Source organism: Rhinichthys klamathensis, unplaced genomic scaffold (assembly GCF_029890125.1).
Source record: "Rhinichthys klamathensis goyatoka isolate OS25496 unplaced genomic scaffold, OSU_Roscu_1.1 h1tg000722l_1, whole genome shotgun sequence".
Classification (NCBI taxonomy): domain Eukaryota; kingdom Metazoa; phylum Chordata; class Actinopteri; order Cypriniformes; family Leuciscidae; genus Rhinichthys; species Rhinichthys klamathensis.
The window spans coordinates 377,170-402,040 of record NW_026607137.1 but is presented as its reverse complement, the minus strand read 5'-3'; the positions used below and the strand labels follow the sequence as shown (position 1 = coordinate 402,040).

Genomic DNA, 24,871 nt, shown 5'->3' with positions numbered 1-24,871 from the left:
GAACAGCTTTAGGCCTAATACATACACTGAAAACACAACAGATCATCTAAGGACATGGGCATATAACTTTATATAGATCAAATAACATAGGATGACAAATGTGCACTTTATGATATTAAATGATATGGCCATGATATTTGATATTTGACTTCTGATAATGAGATAATCTACTGATTAAAAAAAATAGCCATTATCTCAATGGAACTTGTAATTAGTATAGATATTTTCTATAATCAATCTCGTGATCTGATGAAATCTTGCACAACATGTGCCACAAACCTTGACGCCAGGGATTCCATCTAATCCTGGCGTACCCATATCTCCCTACAAATAACAGAACACACAGAGACCTATTCAGCCCATCTCTCTAAAAGGAGTCATGTGACTTCTTACACAAGGATCCCCCCCCCCCCCCCCACCAACACCCCTCGATTACTTTTTAAAATAAAGACATTTTCTGAATTACCTGTCTCCATGATGAACTAGATTGCATTTAAAGGAGCCTTGGACTGTTTTATAACTGCAGTGCATCTGAGATCTATTACATGAGACCTGGCATCCAACATTTAGAACTTCAACTTCAAAAGTGAGTATTGCTTCCACCGGAAAACAGTCTTACTCTGTTTCCAATTAACGTACACCCTTCAGTTTTAATGGATTTCTAAATGCTTGAGAAGATTACAAGGCTGGTATACATCAGTTTCCCTCATTCCCCTATATGAGCAACATGGAAATATTTTTACAACACAACCTTTTTCTTATTATGCTGTATTTGAAATACATCATTATAATGTATTTTGAAAGAAGTTTTGGCCTCACAGCCAGCATCCTTGGTCAAATTTCAAAACATGCACTCTTCAAGTTCAGACTTTAAACCAAAGAAATGACTCATGACTCTCTAGTGAAAAGATTCATAATCTGGCTCAATGTTTCACTATAATAATGCTAATACTAGTGTAATACTTCACGGAAATGGTACATTTGGCTTTGTGTTCCTCTGTTTCAGATGATTAATTTTACAAGGCAATTTTACAAGGACAAGGCAATTTTATTAATTTTGACAATATTCTTTCCCCAGCCAACTAAGTATGGGTTATTCCTAAAAAGTAAAAGCGAATAAAGGCAAAAATAGGAAATTTATTGTGTATTCAAAACAATACGTTTTTGATTGAAATGTAAAACAAATAACGATATCTGTTATCTTACCTTTATTCCATCGATACCTGGAAAACCAGGTGGCCCATTGGAACCCTACAAGTGAAAATTACAAATTGTCTTTAGATATGTGACCCGTGTTTGCAAATTTTGTAATCAGACAAAAAATGACTGAGCTGCGCTATTTGAAGCCAATAGAATCAGCGAAGTCAATTTTGAGAAAAATCGACTTAAAGTTTTCTGAAGGTTCCAAAACAAAATCACCTAGCAACCTTAATATCTTAAAACCCCTGGTAATAACACCAAATTTGGCACACCAAGTCAAAACCAAATATTTCGTATCTATAGGCAAAATATATATTAAATTTTGTTTTCCATTATACCACAATTGTTTGATTAACAATAATGAAACAGACAGACAGCCTATATAAGGTAATGATACACAGGGCAACTTTTTGAGCAATGTTGTTGGGCAATGTTGCAGTCAACAGGCAATCAGATGAGACACAGGGCCCACGACCGATCTAAAGTATCCAGATAGAAATGTATTGCCCATTTTCAATAAGAAAGTGCCCAAGCAACAATCTCTCGGCAAGATTGCCCAGCAACATTGCTCAAAAAGTTGCCCTGTGTATCATCACCTTTAGCCTACCGCACAGACCTACAATAATGTTACACATCAGATGTTTTTTCCCCAACAGTTAACCAAACGCTCACATAAGACAAATAATATTTGCTTGAATACTCGCCAAGACAGATATTTTGAAATACTGTAATTCGTGTATTTGTGTATCGGGATTGCTCGCTGTCTGAGGCGTCTTTGTGCGCACGCATCGGATCTGTCAGTCACCCAGAGTATCATGGATAAAGGAATGGTACTCCTCTCAGAAAACATACAAATAAAGATACTTTTAGATGTTAAATTTGGAGCATTGGGATCGCTAGACGAGGGCTTAATGAACTCATTTTTGTGAATACCTCAAAATCTACCTTTTTTCACTTGTTTTGCCTGTAGCTCGAAATTATCCACTGCGCAGTCCGACTGCTTTTGCCAGCACGGGTCACATATATTTTAAATAAATTAGATATTAAGATATAGAAAGTAGATATTTCCAAGTTTCTGAAAAAAAGTAGTTAAAGGTACAATATGTAGGATTTTTGCAGTAAAATATTCAAAAATCAATAGGCCAATGTTATATATTTTGTTTAGTTGATTACTTACAATATCCCCAATGTTTCCAACTATTTGTAAATCGTGAGAAAATTGTGAATTTAACCAAGGAAACGGGACGTGTCAGCAGGGGTGAGGAGTCGCCAGTCAATGGCGTCATATCCGCATTACCCTCGGTTTCCGCTCGTACTGCCATTGTAACCATGGCGACAGACGTGGACAACTGGGTTATGCTTAGCAGGACGCTCACGCTGTTGTTGTTTTGTTCAAACATTTTGGACCATGGCAAGCAGACTTTGAGACAAAAAGAGGACTAGAACGAAGATCAAAATCTTTCGAGATGCCGAGAGCTCCACGTCCGCGACTAACTTCGACTTGACAGAGACGCGAGTGTTCCATGTACTTTATTAGACAGGTGAGCAAATGTACATAAAACTAATCAATGTTATTTAGTTCAATATGATGAAATGTTAGAATATGATCTGTATGTTATTCTAATGTTGATCTAGCTTAGGCCTACTGCTAGTCTCATACAGCCAACAAACAACCTAACTAACAACATTCAACACACTCAAATGCCGTTTAGTGTGATAGTGTAACTGTTAGAGCCATTGAAACAGGGCTGCGTTACCTCAAGTTTAATTCGTCTAATAAACTGACCTGTGAGTAACTTATTAATTCAGCACTTGCGTGTAGTTCGGTAGAATGAAATGTCCTTATTCCTTTATATCCGCGGGACTCGCGTTGCGTGTGGCGCTGATATCTGTCTCTCATTAGCAATCGCGCCCTACTTCATACCACAGTCATGTTAAAAATATCACTGTATTCACTCATCCATAAAAGATCCATCAGCTTGACGACAAGATCCATAATTCCGCTTGATGCTTTGCGTCATCGATATACGCCTTTGTTATTGTAAGAGATTAGCGACCCCTGGTGGCCAAAAATTACATACTGTACATTTAAGTTAGTAGCATAACTACTAGTTAGTTTTTCTCTGACACTGTCAAATAACAAAAAACAAAAACAAATATTAACCGGGATGTTAAATTGTTTTGCTAGGCATTATAACTCACAGAAGTGTGAAGTCATTTACCTAGTCAACAGCGCCTGAATAAAACATGTAACACTGTCAGCAGAAAAGCAGGTCTGGTCTAGTGGCTGACAAAGACGATTAGTCAGCACCATGTACTGTACAGTAAACGCAGACATAAAACCCTGTTGTGTTTACATGCTCTCAGTGTGCATGTCTAGACATGTCTAGAATTTATTTTAGTGTTAGGGTTGGGTATCATTTGAATTTGTGTGTTTCCAATTCGGCTTATCGATTGCAATTTTTATTGATTAACAGTTTTGATTCTAATAAGGTTAAAAAAATGAAGTAAAACGTTTAGATATCAAACATATTTATTCTGTGTCTTTTTGCAACACATTTCGTTGCAGCCAAATACCATGAAAATCAGCAGCCTATAAAGAACACTTAAACAATTAACTTTTGCCTATGGTTTTAACAAAAATACCACAGCAAAAACTACTAATATATTAATATGATTAATTCATATACATTTCAAAAGTAAACAGTCAGTAATAAAATACGAATAAATAAACAAATTAGCAATTGCACAAAAAACTGAACAAAGTTCATATACATCAATTTTTTTTAAAAACGGCATAGTTTTCAGTCATTCAGTCAAGATATAAATGATTTTCTCTTTGTGCTTTGTTGTTTGCTCATAACATTAATGACAGCAGAAGGAATATTAAACTGCTTTTACTTTAAGGCCGAATGCACGGATCCAGTATACTGATACACATTTTCTTTTTCAACCATTTAGTTCACTTGAGACAAATCCGACTGCGTTTATGAGCATACTTGCCAAGACGGGCATTTTGACATATTTTGTTTATTTGTCCATTCAAGCACAAGACATGAAAGAGAACTTAATTCAGTATTCACACACTATTTGAGAGGCAGCCTTCTGTGGGTGTACTACAGATGTGTGTTCACAGAAAAGGGTTCCCTTTCATGTCTTGTGTTGATTGGTTTAACATCACATTAAAATGCGCAGACAGGAATTGATATGTGAAATAGAAATTAACTTTATAAAAAGTATTTGATTCCTGACCTTATGTCAGCGGACAGAAGGAGACAACACAGGTAATACAATTCACAGACAGGTTTATGACCGGTGGCAGAGATCAAGTAGAATCAACAGGTGAGTGTTCTGAATGAAGATCGGTTGAATGCACTTAGCTGGATAGTAATTGTCTCTTTGTGAACAACAATACCAGACGTTTGTGAAGTGATAGGTGACTGCTTATGTACTGTGTGCTGATGAGTTGGTGCAGGTGTGCTGGATTAGTATTCAGGTGACGCTGATTGAGTGGATGGAGTTCAAGGGTCTGGTGTTGATGATGGCTTTGCATCCATGACACCTTATGCCGAGTTCAGACTGCACGATCTTCAAAATAATCGGGTCACTGTTGTTTTCACACTGCATGACTAGTTGCTGCTGTGTTCACACTGCACGATGGATCGGCGACAGGAGGTTTCACACTGCATGACTTTACAAAAGAAAGAATCGCCGACAACTTCTGCCTGGTCCGCAAACTACGTTTCACAATCACAACCAAACAAACGCGAGAAGTGATAGGAAATAACGGAAGATCACGCGTGCGTGAGACCGGAGTTCTCGCGCGACACTGAATTTGTTATTAAAAATGATAGCCTACAAATTGTATGTGCACTGATTTGTAGCGAAAATGAAAAAGAAAAAGAAAACAGTTTATGCAGGAAATGGTTGGGAAGACGAGGGGAGCAAGGACTGTGTTTTGCAAAGAGAGTTGGGGGTAAATAAATAATTTTGCAAATGTCCTGCTGTTGCTGCTGGTCATGCAAACGTTTGTGCTTTGTTTCTGTTTGATATAATTGTAAATATAGGCCTATCTATTAAAATACTGATATTCTGGTCTATAACTCCCCCTCCTCCTCCCTGTATCTTGCTCTCTCATTGGCTGTCGGTCATCGCCAATGTAGTTTTCAGTCAGAACACATTTACACAGCAGGATTGTGAATCGCCGACAGGTCCAGATATTTAGCATGCCAAATATCTCACGGGCGTCGGCGACTCGTCGGCGATTCTCTCAGATCGCGTCTTTGCTCATTCACACTGCGTGATTGTCACTCGTGTGAACGAGCACCGATTTGCCTGTGATTTCGGGCATTTGTCGGCGATTTCTCAAAACCTGTCGGCGAGCCAAAATCGGGGCTAAAATCGTGCAGTCTGAACTCGGCATTAGGTATCCGATTCCACAATTTGAATCAATTTTTAAATTCACAACCCTAATTAGTGGAATCTGTAATGTGTTGTTTAGGAGTGTTGATGTTTCTCATCAACAGTCCATCTTGCGTAATAACTGGACCTTAAAGTTTTTTATGCAATATTTTTTTAATAAGACTAGATTTAGGCATGCTTGGAAACAGTGAATTCTCTTTTTTTTTTTTTTTATAAAAACATAATAATAATAAAAAATCCTGTGAAGAGATTTGCCAAAGAAAACCACTTGAAGTGATTCTGACATACTACAAATATGCTATTATGCACACGAAACAGTAACTGTTTACATTGAGTCTTGTTGGTCTGCCACGGGGCACACCCAAATGAGGCCCGGAGGTGAGCGCAGTCATTAACACAGCAGTGTGTCATCGGCCCTAGTGTCCTGAGGAGACTGTCGACTGCTGACAGCTCAAACAGACAGCTTTAATGAGGTTACTTTGAAAACACTGGCAGCTACCTGATGTCAAGACAATGCACATCTGCTATAATAACCTCTTGTGGGACCCTAAGGCTGTGTGTTAATGGTCTGCTTTGTGTCTTTTTAAAATGCCATTCTCAAGTTATTCAGTGGAGCTATTTAGTAATACTGTGCACTACTTTTTGGAAATCTTCAACGAGTGGCATAAGCAGAATTTTATTTCTGGCCGAGACTGAGCAAAAGTGAGTGGGCACTTTCACCTATTAGGGTCCTTCACAACCCTACATATCCATAGACTGTAAAAAAATATGGACGTAGCGTCCGTGACTTCACCCGTAGGTTTCTGAAGAGCATTTTTTAAGCTAAAAGTGGGTGGAGCCGGATAACAGAAAATGGGCAAAGAGGCGGGACGTGGGTGGAGCTGAGGTGCCTGTTGCTGAAACCACGCCCACCTAGCTCGACGTGATTGAGTTTGCTCAGGCTAAGGAGCTAATGCTATATGCTACTCAGTACCGTCGCAAGGGCTGTGACAGCTGACTTGATGATGTAAAGCCAATATTTAAAGTTCATGTTTTTGCCCTTCGAAAAACTATAATAGTTAAAAGACATAGCTAAAAGTGAGACTGTGTGTATCGTGATGCTGTATTATTCTGCTAGTTAAAAATGTATTATGCAGTGATATTGCTCTGAGCATGTGTGTGTCTTTGACAGTGATTCATGCGCATACATGTCAGTCAGCGCGGCATCACACGTCAAGTTCGTAGAGAGCTTTATTCAGTCCATTTTAAATTCTGATTTTGGCCATCTCTCAAATGGGTCAAACCAAAGATATTACCTCAGATGTTCAAGTAAATGTGCTATAAATCAGCGCTCGTTCAAGGATGTGCATGTATTGCATGGACGGAGAAAGCACTGACACCTGCAGGATTTCATCTGACGGTACTTTTTATTTAACACTAAAAAGTAAAATAAGCATATCTATCTGTTCCGTGAGAGCAACGGTACCGCAGAACGAGTGTGGTCTCTATATCTATAGACGTTTTTAAATCTGAAAACTCCAAAAAGCAATGAAATTGTCAGGCATCCATGAGTGCATGTTCACAGAGGAAAACAACTGAAATAGAGCGCTGGTTGTTCTCTTGATACTCGACAACGATGGAATCCAACGGCGTGGGTGAAGGTATAATGCCGATGCGTGTATTAAATTGTATTAAATAATCCCGAAAAAAAGCACAAACACGGCAGAGATGGCAAGTTCAGTAGCTGGAATTAGCTGAGGTAACGTGACGCTAACAGACAGCAGACAAACGGCTAGTAGTGATAGCAGCGGTAATACACCTGTCACTCAAGTGGCCACGCCCTTAATTATGCAGAACTTTAAGGATTAATATAATTTAAATGGATGAGTTATAAAAAAAAAATCACCCCCCTCACAGTTGTCATGAAGGGCAACATTAGCTATATAGACCAAAACCACTTTTTGCACCAGGTTGTAAACACATTTTTTTTCTGCTGTCAAAGTTGGACATTTTAACATGGGGGAGATACAGATTTGACTCCCTTTTGCATCCAGCCTCAAGCGGCCAGTCGATGAATTGCAGTTTAAGTCACTTACGTGTTGGTTTAAGAGAGAGACAGGGAGGTTGCCGCTCGTACATATCCCATATATAAAACATCTACATTGCAACTCCATATCTACATTGTAATTCCACCCAATTCCACACAGTTTCATGGCTCCACCTAATTCTCCGGCTCTCGTTAGACCTCCAGCTCCATTCAAAAAGCATATCCAGTGGTACTTTTTGCTACTACGGATTCTGTTTCAATAAAAACAAGGATTGAGTTTGTTAGTTTGCTTTTGCAGGTGTGCTCCTGCTCCTCCTCTGCTCACCACACCACTTATTTGTGCACTGAATATCTTTGCCAGAATTTATAATCTGGATGTGTCATTTCTTGTGTCTTGTCTGTGCAAGTGTAGCTGCAGCTCATCTGTAGCAGAACTTTGTTTTGCTCATATGAAATGTTTGTCAACAATATACCAATTCCTCTCACTATATCAGGGGGACATCCTCTGGAGGATTTCATGGATGACTTTTTGGACTTCTGTCATCAGGTACCTTGGAATGAGAACACACTCAAGGTGTGTTCAATGATCACCAACTGGCCTACAATGCCTTTGGGGAACTCTAGTTGCTCACTTCTACGAGTATGCGTTGTAGCTAGTCAAACCCTCTGTGCCCACTCCCAGCATTCAAGGGCCAATTCCTCCAGAGGATGCCCCATCCCCAGAGACAGAGCCCATGCCAGCTACGAACTTAGAGCCCACTCCTGCCACGGAACCAAAGCCAGCCCACCATGTCCATTTCAGGACCAGATCCTGCCGTCATGGAGTCAGAGCCTGTCACCATGTCCATTCCAAGCCCCTTAGTCTCTGCAGGCTCCACCTGGCTTCCTGGCTCCTTCATCTCCGTTGGTTCGCCCAGGCTCCTAGCTCCTTTTTCTTTGCTGCTTCCTTTGCCGGTTCCTGTCCGGCTTCCTCTTCCACTGGTTCCATCTGGCTACTTAACTCCGCCTCCATATCTGCTGGTTCTGCCCTGCTTACTTCTCTTACTTCCTCTGCTGGTCTTGTCCAGTTCCCTGGCTTTACCTCCTTCATTGGCTTTGGCAAGTTTTCTGGCCCCGCCTCCTCCGCTGGCTTCGCCCTGTTTCTTGGCTCCTCCTCCTCCTCCACTGGCTCCACCTAGTTTCATGGCTCCACCTAATTCACCTGATCTGGCTCTCCTCAGCCCTCCAGCTCCACCTGCATAACAACGGTCTCCTGACCAGGCCATTCCACCACAGTCGAATGACTCTAGGCCATAGTCCAGGGCTTACAAAACTCACAGGGCTTACAGCTCCACCTTAGTCTTCTGAGCCTATAATTGCACCTCAGCCCTTCTACCCGTCGGTTCCACCGTAGTTCATTGCTCCACCTACTTCACTGTGGTCATCATCCCTCCAGCTCCACTGGGGTCCCTCGTCCCTCTGACTTCGATTTGGTTTTTTCGATGTCACTTTCTCACCTGAACACACCCTCTCGGTTGGACTTAGTGGCAAAACATCATGCAACTTGGCTGACTCTAAAGGGGAAAATTGCAACAAATGGGAGTAAATCAAATGATTCAAATGAATCAAATGCAGTTGGACTTCACAGTGATCCTTACAACTTGGCAAAGAAGCAGTAGTTCATGGACATTGACATGTTTCCAGGAATAGGGTTGCTAACAAAAACGTATACAATGAATAAGACAATGCATAAGACTTACAATGAATAACACAACGACTCTTTACCATTTTAGATGCTTTTTCGCTGCATTCAAGCTGAACATTATTGGTGCCACTCAGTCTTTCTGCCACTTAGTGGGTGTAACCGCAGTGACATCATGTGCATACCCTCTTTACAAGTCCAGTCTTGATGTTTTCCTGACAAGTGTTTAAAGAAACAGTCTGATGGGTTGGAAAAGGGTGAACCAGACCATACCTGATGCCTCATATAATTTAATGTACCTGCAAAATACCACATTATCCCCATTCTACTGTATGTTCTGCATCTTGTATATAGCACAGGTTTGGCACTTGCTGGAAAACATTCAGTGAATCTTTGTTTTCTTATGTCAGTTTGTTGACTATAAAACAATCTAAAAATGACTGATCGTTTTGCTAGAGAAGCCCCTTAATCGTCGGCAGGGGTCGTGAGGAGCCCTTTGAAGCTGCCTAAGTATGGATTTGGGAACATCAAAAATGGACTACACTGATTCCCAACCAGTAGCATTAAATGGAGAAAATATTTTCCTCCCAAACCTTAATTTCTCTTTGGGTAAGGAAAGAAAGTCATGTACATTTTGGATGGTCTTGGGGTGAGTAAATAATCAGGATATTTAATTAGTTTTTTTTTTAATTTTGGGTGAACTATTCCTTTAATATATTTAAAAATGTTGTTTATTCCTGTGAGGCAAAGCTGATTTTTCGGCAGCCACTATTTCAGTCTTCAGTGTCAAATGATCCTTCATAAATTATTTTAATATGCTCATTTGGTGCTTAAGTATAATTTCTTATTATTATCTACGTTTAAAACTGCACTGCTTAATATATTTAACATTTTTAATAATTGTATGGAAATCGTGAAACAGGATTTTTCAGGATTTTTTGATTAATAAAAAGTTTATAATAACAACAATTATTTGAAATACCAATTTTTGTGACCATCTAAAAGTCTTTATTTTCACTGATAAATCCAATGCATACTAAATAAAATGATTAATTTTTTTTAAAAGAAGTTGAATTCTTATTGTAAATTTCTTTCACAATTATTTGATATTCTTAGGCAGAAACAGGCTTCCATGATCTGTAAAACAGAAGCTTCAACTGTACAGTACCTTCTGTCCAGGAGGGCCCTCAGGTCCCTGGAAAGAGAAAATGACAAAAAGGAGTTAAAACGCACCCAAGTGAACCAACTAAATCAGAGCAATTCTAGATATGATGGAACAATCTTATGCACTGCAGTGTACTTTAACCTAACCTTTTCTGCTAAGTCACTATTGTAACTATTTAATGAGGCCTGAATTATGAAAAGTGTTGATATTGATATTGAAATGATATTTATGATTATATTCCAAATCGTATTTCTTTGTTACCATACCACATTGTGATTTTTCAATATATAATAAACTGAGCATAAGAAAATGGCAGGCCTTTGAAAAGTGTCCAAAAAGAAAAGCCATTTCTTTGTCTGATTGATTCAAGCATTGACCAAAAAATGTGTTGCCGTCTGTACACTGAAAGGCAAAGGAGCCAGCCTTAAGCAAATTACTGTTCAAACCTCCCTCCGGTTAAGGACAAAAAAACATTACCATAAATTATATATTACATTGTTATGTAAAATAATAATCACACAAGGCCATAAAAGACAAGAACAATGCAATTCCTAGATTTGCCCTCAGATTTTTGTCCAGGTGACAGAGGTGGAGAATTGGCATAAAAGCACACTACAGGGCTTTCCCCTTAACTGTGAAAGGGCACCATGCCTCCTTGTACACAGTGCCAAAACACATGCTTATTTTTTTTTTTTTTTTTTTTTTTTTTTGGAAGGCTTGTAACAACATCAAATATTAGACTTGTCTGCTATATGTGATGCTTGGAGCAAAGAGATCTAATATAGAGTTAGTCAAAGGTTTGGGACTGTGTGTTATTTTGGTGCCATTAGCTAAACAACATTGCCAGGGCACCATTTTCTGTATGGAAAAATGTTTTCAGAACTGAGCAATTCAAGTTGTGTATTTCAAGGGCTGAATACACTAGCTAAACTACTGAGATGAATGGGAATGCTAACAGCTTTATCCATAGAACCCCTTGTGCACCAGGAGCATTGATGTCTTTAATCAAAGTGTGCAACTTCAAAAAATAAAAGTCTAATAAATAAATCTCATCCCCTTTGCTGCAACATGCTAATGAATCATGGTGTATCCTGCAAGGGTTCAAGCCATGCTTTAGGGAGCATGTTCACTCCATTGATTTATCTATTAAAGTGATGAATCGATGGAGAAATTGTCACATACACTGAAAAAAAAAAATGGTGTATGATTTACTTTGAAACAATTTTTACTCAATTTTCACAAATAATTACAAAGAAATGGTTAACAAATTGAATTGAATATTAAAATTTGAAGTAGAAAAACTGAAATAGTATTTTCATATAAAACTTACTCCAATAATCTTTGTTTTATTTACAACTCAGAAAAATCTGAAGCTGAGAACTGAAAGACTGTCTGTAGACTTTGGCCAACCTCTGCTGATTGAAGAGGAATAATGAAGGAAGTAAACCAAACCACCACTGACTGGGTCAACTTCAAACATCACAATATTATAAAAGTACAGAAAAATCATTATTAGACTATATATTTATTGTAAAACATGGCCAAAGATGCCCATCAAGTGCTTGTTAACATAGACCAGCAAGTATAAAACAGCACAGATGAAACACTAGGATACATCTTATGCGAACAGGCCCTTAATATCTTTCAATGTGTCCTATTCCAGTATTTGCCAATTGCTGTCATGGTTTATATGAGGCCAAGTTCTATTCTATTCTTTTTTCCAAATCTCTCTATTTCTTAGGAAGACGTTCTTTTGAGTACATCTTTAAATTTGCTATACATCTACAGCCGCAAAGAATTATTATACTTCAAGGCCATACCAAATTATATGTTATTCAATAATCTAACAATGTTAAAACCTGGACCTGTGAACACAATCTACTGCCAAGTACCACAGAAACAACTTTGCAGAAATTGTAATTGCTGCACGGTATGCGTGTATTTTTATTATACTGTCATTGATTACTTTAACATTTTTGCCATTACTATGTCATTTTTACAACAACATATCTGAATAGAATATAGTTCTTTTTAAAGATTTTTATTTTATTTGATTTATTTTTTACATTAAATTTATACTTTAAGCTATCTGACCTGTATGTATGATTATAGTCTTCAGAGCAAGTTTCTGATACCTAAATAAAGGCAACCCAGGCTCACTGGAAATATGTGCCTGTGGCGATATTTCTGAAAAATGATATGCTGCCACTTGGTAATATTATAAGAAAACATGGAATCAATTATATATTTCATCACGACCAGATGAAAACACTAACTTATCTAAATTGACAGAGTGTCTTAAAGATATTAAATGCTGGATGACATGTAATTTCCTGCTATTAAATTCAGATAAAACTGAGGTATTACTTATTGGTCCAAAAAACTACCCACAAAACCTCTTACAATACAACTTTAATTTAGAAGGATGTCCTGTTACTTTATCCACTACAGTAAAAGACCTGGGTGTTATACTAGACCGCTAGCCTGGATGCCAGCCCGAACCCCGCCCACAAAATTTTTTGGTCGGGAAGTTCGGTCTGGACTCGATCCATTGAGGAGTAATTATGATCGGTTCAGAATTAGTCGGGCCAATCAAATTGTCAGGGCGGGCTTTATACGATGATGGACAGATGATCTGCAGTTACGTAATCATCACGTTATCAAAGAGCGCTTGGGTTGAACTGGTTTCCCTCAAAGATGACTGCAGCTGGAGAATTGAGATGTATAGATTCAGCCATCGCGTCTGTTGTAAAAGAAATCGACAGCGCATTCATTTTAAAAGACGAACAGAGAACTGCAATCAAGGCATTTGAGTGCAGAGTTTTTTTTTTTCCTGGTTCGGTTAAGACACGCCTCATAATCAAAGCCCTATGGAGCAGTATCAGACTCACATTCTGACTAGAATATGAGTATGACGAAGTCAGGCTACTAGACCGCAACTTGTCTTTCGAAAATCATATTTCATATGTTACAAGAACAGCCTTTTTCCACCTTAGAAACATTGCTAAGCTACGTAACATGCTATCTGTTTCTGATGCAGAAAAGTTAGTTCATGCATTCATGACCTCGAGACTAGATTACTGTAATGCTTTATTAGCTGGTTGTCCTGCATCCTCAATAAACAAGCTACAGTTGCTAGAGTTCTTACTAGGTCAAGAAAATATGATCATATAACACCAATTTTATCATCTCTACACTGGTTACCTATTAAGTTCCGTATCAATTACAAAGTATTACTACTGACCTATGAAGCCCTAAATGGTCTAGCTCCTGTGTATTTAATGGACCTTCTATCGCCCTACAATCCATCACGCGATGGATTGTAGGCTTAAAGAATTTAGTGATCTTTAAGATCACTAAATTCGAGGCTTCTGGTCATTCCTAGGATATCTAAGTCCACTAAAGGAGGGAGGGCGTTCTCACATTTAGCTCCTAAACTCTGGAATAGCCTTCCTGATATTGTTCGAGGCTCAGACTCGCTGTCCTAGTTTAAAACTAGATTAAAGACGCATCTCTTTAGCCAAGCATTCACATAATGCTTACCTTTTATACTACTGTTGAATCAGATCGAATGCATTAATATTATGAACAGCAGCTATGCTAATTATTTCCCATCTGCTTTTCTGCTGTTATCTCGGGACGCTAGTCCCGAGGTAAATAGCGTTCGTCAGCTCCAGATTGTATACAGCCTCTCACGGAGACTTCAGATGCCCCAACACCTGCGATGAGATGACTAAACGCCTGTGAAGAGACGACTCGACGTCTGTGAAGAGACGACTCAACGCCGGCGATATGTTATGCCCTAAATTAATACATGATTAACTAACTGTATTTTTTCTATGTACATTTCTGAAATGCCCTTTCTGTAAAGCTGCTTTGAAACAATATGTATTGTGAAAAGCGCTATACAATTAAATTTGAATTGAATTGAATTGAATATGTTGCTTCTTGCAGGTTTCAGTGGATTTTCAAAGCGAAATATCCAGTCAGTGGGGCTAAAAGTGTGTTCAGTTTTATCCAAAACAAATGAATGTGAATCAAACATTTATTACGTTGCTTGTTGTACATATAAAATTAAGTGCCTGTTGAGTGGCGCTAAAAGGTCAATGCTCTATCAGGTTTGAACAATTTTTACAAACGTGGGTGTTAACGTTTCCATAACGTCAACACCATGGCGCAGCATCTTGTTGCCTTCTCAGGGAACCGGATTACATAACCACTGATGTTCCCTTTTGAGGGAACTTCGACGCTGTGCCATGGTGTTGACGCTATGGAAACATTAATACCCACACCACCATAATGGAAATTGCCTGCTCCACAAGGCCATAAGTGGACTAGTGGAATGGATTAACCCAAGAGGACTCGGGAGGCAGGAGTTGAATCCATATCCACACTATAAAATCGTATGAATGTGTGGGGATAGGACCAGCCTGCCGCAGCACAAAATCTTGCAAGAGCGCCTCTTTAAAAAGCACCTTAGAGGATGCCAAATTCTGGGTAGAGTGCCGCGTGCCTCATAGGCATTAGAGATTGCATCAGTAACCTAGTATGATAACGTCTGCTTGGTGGCAGTGGAACCTCAACTACGCCCACCAAAGCAAATGAAAAGTTGATCAGATAGGGTGCCCTATGACTTTGACTGTCCAGGGGCAAAATGGCGCGGGTATAAATACGGAAGTGGATGCACGCACTAGTTGCTTTTTCGCTGAGGAGCCGGCGTAACTCGGAGTCAGCGGTGGTCCATCAGTAGTGGCAAAGGGAATACGTCCTTGCATACGCAACCAGGACGTTCCCTTTCAGTCGAGAACGTCAGACGTAGTCGATGTCGACTGAATGGGATACCCAATTGAAAACGCCACTAGTGCTGCCACCTTCCAGTGCCTGGACAAAAGCCTCCTGAACCTTCCGCAACTTGAGGCGGAGATGGAAGGGCTTAGGCCAAGAAAGTCACTGCTGTTCCACAGGACCACTACCCTATCAATGGAAGGAAGGGACGCTGCGGAAACCACATCCTGCCCGAAGGGAGGTAACAAGTGGAGAATACACATATGGACTGGGTGGATGACCGGGCAGTACAACATATGGAATGTCACTGGGATGACTCCAGCCTATAACAGGGGGGAGGACCAACCGAACAATGACGGCAGAGCAGGCTCTGCCGAGGGAAGACACAGGCTCGCCAGAGGGAGCCGTACCGTGGAAGAATACACATATGGGATCACCGTAGGAATCATAACATATGTACCCAGCCTAACACAGGTTCCACCAGTGCATACGAGTGATAGGACTGGCTTCGGACGTTCCGCCACGTCTGTTGCCGAAGGGTATGGAGGAACTCGACAGTGTTCGGCTAATAAGGAGAACTCAACTGGAGCAAGAATTGCGCACGTATCCAGTCCATAGGAGGGGAATGGCGCAGCAAGCCGACACTACGAACCGGGCTTACAGTGAAACTGGCTTCATGTGAAGGGAGCCCACGGGAAGCAGTGGTTCGACACATAGGCTAGTTCTCTAGCGAACATGATGGGTGATGTCAAGCCCCCAACTCTATTTAACATCTATTCAGCGAGGCACTCTGTGTCAATGCCTAGGAGGGAGCAATACCCTCACTTAGGAGGAGCTCACCAACCAGGTGGGCACGTGCATCTTGGGAGGTGCCTCTTTCTCACCAAGATGAAGGCAACCACATGTAGTGGGCCAACGCCAACCTCTGCTTGGAAACAGCCTTCCCTTCTGCTGGTCTCCGTAACAGACAAGAGCTGGTCTGAGGTCCAGGCTTTGCATTCTGGGCACGTATAACCAAAATGAACTGGACGGAACAGAGAAAAGCCCGGGCTAGGTCTGCCTCCTCCGGGGCAGCACTTGCAGGCTCACCACCTGGTCCCGTAGGAGAGGTAGGAACCTTGGGCAATATCCAGGCCGGGGTCTCAGATTTCGTGAGAGAAAGCCGGCCCGAACTCCAGGCACGATTCGCTGACCAAAATGTAAGCAAGTCCCTACCCTCTAGTAGAGACCAAGCAAGCAGGATAACTGTTTCTTTAAGAACAGGACTTTTAACTCACTACCTGAAGAGGCTCAGGGGAGGTCTCTGAGTGCAGTAGCACCAGAGATAATCCCAAGAGGGTAAAGAGAGACGGTAACGCAAGGTGTTATTATTCTTCTTGCTCCCCTCAGGAACCTTTTTATTTATTTTTTTATTTAACCTTTATTTAACCAGGAAAGTCCCATTGAGGTTAAAAACCTCTTTTTACGATCAGGTTTTTACGGAACCTGACGATCAAATCGTGCTTCCCAAGGATTTTCACCCATTTACTGTATCATGATGTTCATCAATACAGAGGAGGAAAACATTGAAGTGATCGAAAACATTCGGGATCTCCTCACGGAGAGAAGATTCTTTCAACGAATAGGTTCCACTTCTAAGGTGGAGCAAGCCTCATTTTGAGGGGAATTTTTTTTACGACCCTTTTTCAAGCAGGCATTTGAACATGTAATTTGATTGTTTGTTTGTTTGTTTATTATTATTGATTGGTATTAGCAAAATGTAATGTAAATTAACAAATGGGGGACGAAGATTGGAGTTTATAGAGACTAAACATGCTACACATACGTATGATTTTAGTTAACCATAGAACGCAAGTGATGTTTCAGACCAAAATAGTTTAGAAGAGAAAACGAAGACATAGGCCAAACCACATAGAAGGAAAATCATGAGATAGAAAATTAGATACATGTTAATACATTTGACACATGGTTATATAGAGAGAATATATTGGATTAAAAGGGTTCATTTCTCCTTCTCAGCAAGAATTAAGTGAGAGTCACAATTCCCTGCCCATTCCATTTGGGGTCGCAAACTCTTATCAGTTTTACTGTGTCCTGTAACAGGACACCGAGTTCTGCCAGTGTGTTAGCTTCATTTGGGGAAGTTTCATAGACCATTGTTGGGAGAGTGAGTTTGCTGGATTATTCATTAAATATAATTAATAATTTGTGTGTGTCTGATTGGTCCAGACGCTACAACCTGTAGCAGCGCCCTGGCACGCAAGAGGCGGCGGCTTGCCCACAGGCTTTGTAAGCTCTGCCCGTCGGAATGAACGAGAAATCACAGGCCTTAGGGGGGAGATGAGGATCCCCCCAAAAGACAGCGGCCGTCGGACACAGGTGCACCTGTGTTGCGACAGACCGCTCCACTGGAGGGATAGCCTCGCAACCCTTCACCGCTCCTCCATCAAGGGTAGTGAGGGGGAAAAGCTATTCAGGCAATTTATGGCAGAGAAAGGTGCTATCCACAACCTGGTAAGCTCTCCATGCACTTCGGGAAAGAAAGACACTGGGGAAGCAAGCTGAGAACCAGCGCGGCCCTCACCGAGATACCAATCCTCCAACCCAGACTGAGCGGGACACGGTGGAGAATTCCACCCGTTTCAGCATAGCTGACATTTCTGGATCTGGCTTGGGCAACGTTACACTCCCAGAGGGAGATAATGCAGCCAAGTCGTCATCTTCAGAGGCCAGCTCACCCTCTGATGCTGCTATCGACATCTTATCCTCTGGGGGAACCCCAATTGAAACGGCTGATAGGTCCATTACAGAGGGACCAGCACATTCAACAGGAATTCCTTCGGCTGCAGTGTGATGGAGGAGTGAGTAGCCCACAGGGAATGGTTAACGGGCGAGACATCCATCTCTATCCTCAAATCACCCATCCCACACGGCACCCGGGGGTGGGGCATGGTAATGGGGACTCCAGCTTCTCGGACGAAGGCGAGTCTCGATCTCAACACCGCGACATGGGAACATGAACCGTCCACAAAAGCTGCTTCAGCGTGCTGTAAGACCAAACACGTGATGCAACAATTTTGACCGTCAGAGAGGAACAGGGAACGACCGCATCCAGAAATGCACAGGTGGAATGACATCTTGAAAAAGATGCAAACGCACCCGTGTTTCTCTTTCAGGAAATAGGACCCATCACCAGTGCCGGAGCACACAGGGGAATGACCGCGGCAACACTGAACAGTGAACTGAAACAGTGAAGCACTCACTTTTCCACCCTCTAACCAGCCATCAACATACACAAACATATAGAAATTTGTTGCTGTTAAAACAGCAGTTGAGAGCTCAAAGCTCGCGATCACCACTGCACTCGCGCTGTAGAAACCACCAGCACTGGGAGAGTCTTCCAGGAGAACACCGACACACTCGCTCGTTGTAAACAACAGCACTCTTCAGAGACATCAAACGATCAGCTCCGAAGCGAAAGGCAACTAGTGCGTGCATCCACTTCTGTATTTATACCCGTGCCATGGGGGCGGAGTGTGTGATGTAAGTCACGCACGCCAAATTCCATTGCCTCGTTCAATAGTACTCGAAGATGACTGGCTCCCTAGCGTGATCCCATTCAGTCGACGTCGACTATGTCTGACATTCTCGACTGAAAGGGAAACAAAAATTCATACCACACGCACATAAAGAACAAACTTACCCTGTATTATATGTATCTTTATAAGGGCTTTCGATTTAGCGTGTTAATTTAATTAATTAGTAACGGGAAAAAATAACACGTTAAAATTATTAACATATTTAATGCACCCGCCTCACCCCACCCCAAACCTACGTAGGTCATCTGACATTTCATATAGCTGTTGGTGAAAAATGTCTTATTTAAGAGTATTGTTTCATTAAAAAAATTACGTTCCATATTATTAAAATCCCATTAAAGGTATAGTTCACCCAAAAATGAAAATTCTGTCATCATTTACTCACCCTAATGGCCGTGGTAGCCTAAAAGGTTATGTGCAATAAATTATGTTGAATCAAATATACTATTTCTTTAGTTAGAAATACAAAAAGCTACTTTTTGTAATGTCTATTTGATACTGTTCAGTCTTACAGTGTAAATTGCAGGTTAAAATTTTCACATAAGATAAGATAATGCAATGTGCTTACTAAACATAAAGATAAGAACCGCCCACAATTGTTTTTTATGTTTTTTATACCAAAATGCTGCATATAATATGAAAGGTTGGTACGTTTTACAGTGGTTTTAAGCACGCCCCCTCCCTTCCACTAGGCTGGGCATGACGTCATAAAAGGGACTCCAAGCTTTTACTGTCTATGGCTGGTCTATGCTCCAAGCCGTTAGTCTAAATGGCAAGTAGGCTAGCAGTTATATTGGAGACCTAGCTAGCAAAAATGGTTAACTATTGTGTTTGTGCGGGATGTACGAATACATCAAAAACGGGGGAGAGGCTCCACAAGTTCCCCAAGGACAAACGACTGATTCGTGCCTGTAAGTGTTAGCATACCCGAGGTAGATCTCAGGTATGCAAGCCTGACCCTACCCGAGCACGTTGTGTCCGAGCCCAGCCCGGCCCGACACAGTAACTGTAATTATGAGCCCGAGCCCGATTTAAACCCAACCATTTTTTAATACGTGGGTCATTATTATAACTGACGTTCTCAACTACTTTCTATGTTACTTTCTCCCGCCCGCAACATTTTGTCCCGCTCCCGCCCGCAAAAAGACTTTTTTTCTGTACCTCCAAATACTTTCAAGTTAGCCTACGTGTCGCCACCATACACATCAGCATAAATGCTCCTGATAAATTATTTGTTATTAAAGCATTAACACACAAACCACACTGTTATAACATAAAAACAAGCAGGCTAACTTACAGTCATGCATGGTTTGGCCAGCATGACTGCGCGCAAAGTGCGCTCCCATAATAATTCCTAAAAAGCTGACATCAGTTCATCGCGATCTCACACATCTCTGTTATTTTCAATGAATCTTTCATAATATCTACACTTTGTTTGTTATAATTCGAGGATTTGCCAGCATACAGAATTCATCACTGAACAAAAAGTGTCACGAATCACACACAGGAACACAGAAATCCAAAAGCAGTAGTTTTTAATAGGGTAATCCAAATCGTAGTCTTCCAGGCAGGGGTCAAAATCCAAATAAACAATCCAAACACAAGAACTAAAACAAGAACAAACTAGAAAACAGACCTCAGAAGTGGTGTGACATATAACAACGACTCCGTAACAAACACTGACACAGACAGGGAATATATACACACAGATCTAACAATGTGATGGGAAACAGCTGAGTGCAATGAACTGATGAGTGACAGACAGAATGCTGGGAAATGAAGTCAAATGTGAAAGACACCGTGAGAACGAGTACCTCTAGTGACAACCCAGGGAAACACAACCAGACACTGTGACAAAAAGTCCGTTTTGAGCGGTGAGGGAAGTCTATCGTAAATGCTTCTGATTGGCCATTGCGTTCCTAGAAATCAACACATATATCTGTGATTGGCTACATCGCTCAACGCTGCAAACATGTTATAAATAGAAACTCTGGCCTGCAAATCGTTTCTATTTTGTTTTAGTTGTTCTTGTTGCTTTTCTGCAACAGGTGAATAAAAATGTATTAGTTTTTATGTTTTATTCATAGATATTTCTAGTTTGCGGGAGTACCGTGAATCGTTTTATTCTCCCTCAACCCGAACACACAGAGTGTGTGCATTACCGCCCACGCTCCCTCTTATGACGTCATCACCCAGTTACTGTAAAAACATGCTACCTTTGAAGAAACCCCAATAAATGTTATTTTAACGCATTTATTAACGCATTTTTAAATATATACATATTGAGCACTTTAATTTACACATTAGTTGGTTGTGGTGGTTAACCTGCAATTTACACTTTAACCAATTTAACAGGTCTCCCAAATCTGATCTGATCTCGTCATCTTGTGTTCTCGTCTAATGCTTTGTTCGTGTCCTGAATTTTTAAACTCAGATGTTTGTCCATCCCTTTGGAGGAGTTCTGATCAATTAGACATCTGATTAGTCACATGGTCTCTTAACTTTCCCAATTTAGCAGGGTATGATTTCGACATAAATTTTATAATGAGAGCACAATACATTTTACATGGATTTGATCAATACCATAATTCAAGAAATAAGAAATCATTGACACAGATACCAAGCACTCCATAATTCCCATGAAGTATATATTAAATTGTTATTAAAGGGACACTATGCAGCTTTTTTAGCTTAACTGAACAGCTTCAGAGTTATTGAAATGGTTATATAACTTCTTTCGAGTTGAATGGTGGGCGTCTCGACCCCCCCTGGTGCCTGTGAGCGAAAAAATCTCACTTGCAACTTCGGAACGGCGGGCCGCCGTGCTCAGTGTCAGGAAGTATCGCGTGATATCAGCTCTCGCGATGTAACATATTCCTTTACGGCAACTGCACACATACACACAGGAACAAGGTATAGAGGGATGGAGTTTGTCACACTATCGTCATGGCTGAGCCGGCATATAAGATGCAGAAAGCCAGGAAAGCATTGTCGGAGGAACAGAGAAAGAGGAAACGGCAGACTGACCGAGCGAGGAGTCGGACACGAGCATAGGCATAATTTGCGGGTGTGTTATGTCCCCATTGAAACCTCTCGCGGCACGGATGTACCATTACAAACAAATAAAACATCTCCAGGTAACTCTAGTAGAGCATTCATTTCGTTCGTTTGTTAAATAAGAGGCGATCTGAAATGTGTTATTTTTGAAATCAAGTGACCAAAGTGCTCGTTGCCTCTGCGATCAGTGGTGCAGATAAGTTACAGTGTTCTGTTGTGCGCGCGCACTGTCTTCACCATAGACTGCACACGGACGCGTCCCTGAATCCGTTGCGGGGACTGAGAGACTCTCTATATTTTGTTATGGTGAAATCACAAAACCTAATGCACAAAAAACATGTCCCTGCTTGAAATACAACCACTAATAAACAATCGGTTTTGATGAGGAAAATAAACTATACTACTAGTACCGATTAGAACCCAGAACCTCTGACACACTTGGCAAAAGTTCTGCCTCTGGACCATTAAAGTTCATGGGGATAATTGTCGGATCTATGTATTTAATCACGTGAAAATTCTCACCACTAACAACATATATTATATCTCATTAAACGACAAATTAAACACAATGTACTATTGTATACTATGTAATAGGCCATGTCACGCTCTGAGTGAGTGGTATTTACGACAGTAACGTTAAATTCAAGTACTCCACAGCAACTCTAGGGGTCGCTGTTTGACAAAAACGGGATTCCTGCATAATGCCCCTTTAAAAAGGATATAAACAATGAGCGATTACAACATTATAGTCAAATGTGGATTACAGATCTAATGTAGAATTATGTAATGAAATGATGCTTGATTATAAGCCCGTCTAACATAATTTTGGAATGATCTGATGCATTTTGATATGTACAGGCAGTCTCTGTGGTTTTAAAGAAGATTTTAGTCCTGCGTTCCAGACGTCACATTTAGAGGTCTTAAAAGAAGAAAGTCTGTTTTGGATCTCTGTCTTGGGGATCAAACAACTGTTTGCGTTAACTCATGATTTTCCTTGTAAGACTCAAGATGTGCCATCTCTTCGACCATTAAGGCCTGTTCACACCAAGAATGATAACTATAAAGATAACTATAACGATAACTACAACCCCATTTCCAGAAAAGTTGGGACATTTTGTAGAATTCAATAAAATCATCCATCTGTGATTTGTGAATTCTCTTTTACCTTTTTTAACTGACAAAAGTACAAAGAAAAGTGTCCCAATGTTTTCACTGACCACATAATTGTATTTTGTAAATATGAACAAATTTTGATTAACTTATCAACTTTGATTAATTGATTTAGGCTGGTTTATGCTGGTTTATGCTGCTTAGAGCTGGTATAGTGCTGGTCTAGCTCGGAGACCATAATAGTCATGCTGTTCTCAAGCAAAACTGAGCTGGTGTAGCTGGTCCACCAGCACATCCGCTTCCTATGCTGGTGAGCAGCAAACCAGCAACCAGCAACCAGCATTCCATGTTGGTCCTAGCATGCAAAACATACTTTATGCTGGTGACCAGCAATGCTATATTTTTTAGCAGGGTAGAGTCACATTTCGTGCAAATGTTATAAAAAAATAAGTACTTTTTTTTACAGTTTTTGTATGATGGTCTAATTTTTTTCTGATTAAACACATTTTGAAGATTAAGGAGGAGGGACATTGTCATCATTAGATATTAGATATAGTAAATCTAGCATTGTATTTTACTGTATTGAAGAGGCTATGATGTTAGCAGCTGTAAATACAATAAGACACTTACCATTTGACCGATCTCCCCTGGATTTCCAGGGTCTCCCTGTGAGGGACACAACATATATTTAGTCCTAACTGTTAATAGGAAACATTCAAATGATTAGTTTCTTTCTTAGTAACAGAAAATTAATATATATATATATATATATATATATATAATTATCTTGACTTAACTGAATAAGACAAACTTCTCCCCAGAGATGGGAACGAGATGCTGCATCATTGCATTGATACTATGGGAACATCTTCAGTATGTGCCATTGTCTGAATAACGTGTTCACACGCGCCAATACTATTGGCCATGGACAAAGTCAGGTGACACTACGTAGTATGTGACTGTCTATAAAATGGGACCTGAACACAGCGTCATCAGATTAATTTGAAGAAGCCACACAGGCATAATTGAAGTATGGCAATGCGACGCAGTGTCTCGTTCCCATCTCAGGGAAATGGGTTACGTACCCCAGCAAACACGTGTATGTGGGCCCCACATGGGTTACACATGGGCTACGTGGGTACAGAGTGGGCATGGGCTCAAAATGGGCATCTTATCTGGGGCCCACTTGGGTCAACTAAGTAGGTCCAACATGGGCAAACCCAGGTGGGCTCCCCATATGGGACCTAGTTGGTTCACTAATGGGAAATTGAGTACATGGGTTAAAAATGGGCTACAAGGGGACTAATTCAGTTTACCAAGACAAGTGCAAAAAGTCAATCCCAAAGATTGATTACACTGCACCTTTGAAAAAGAAAGTATTGTTGTTTTGACACTTTAACATGTGACTTTAATCTATTAAAAATCTATAAATGCCAACACAATTGCAATTGTACCCAATTTTTGCAAATTAAAAGGACCAAGAAACTTCGGATACAGAGAAAAAAAGAAAAGAAAAAAAAAAGACTTGAAAGTGTACAAATCTTTGGCAGGATGGATCTCGCGAGATTTCATTCAGCAATTCCCATCCCCCACTCCACGCCCTGAACCGCGCGGGCGCCATTGCACTCTCACTCATTCTGCTGTAATTTTCGGGAGGAGATTCTTGCTGTATTCAAGGTAAGAACTACAATCTTTTAAAAACTGAAATGTTAATTAAAATACATTGTTTTCAAAACATAATGTTAACCAAAAGCTTATTGTCACGTTAGAATTTCAGTTAGAATTTCGAGTTCCCTCAGATCGCGCCATTTTCCCTTATTTCTGGC

General features: G+C 40.5%; 1 protein-coding gene across 1 annotated transcript in view; it reads right to left on the bottom strand.

The window, feature by feature from the left end:
* LOC130077182 (collagen alpha-1(XXV) chain) overlaps positions 1–24,871 on the bottom strand; it is a 295,172-nt gene that overhangs the window by 82,023 nt on the left and 188,278 nt on the right. The window contains exons 5-7 of the mRNA XM_056242326.1: positions 23,676–23,711; positions 10,498–10,524; positions 1,207–1,251 (exon numbers count right to left, since the gene is read on the bottom strand). Coding sequence (XP_056098301.1) covers positions 1,207–1,251; positions 10,498–10,524; positions 23,676–23,711 — 108 coding nt within the window. The remainder of the gene's footprint in view (positions 1–1,206; positions 1,252–10,497; positions 10,525–23,675; positions 23,712–24,871) is intronic.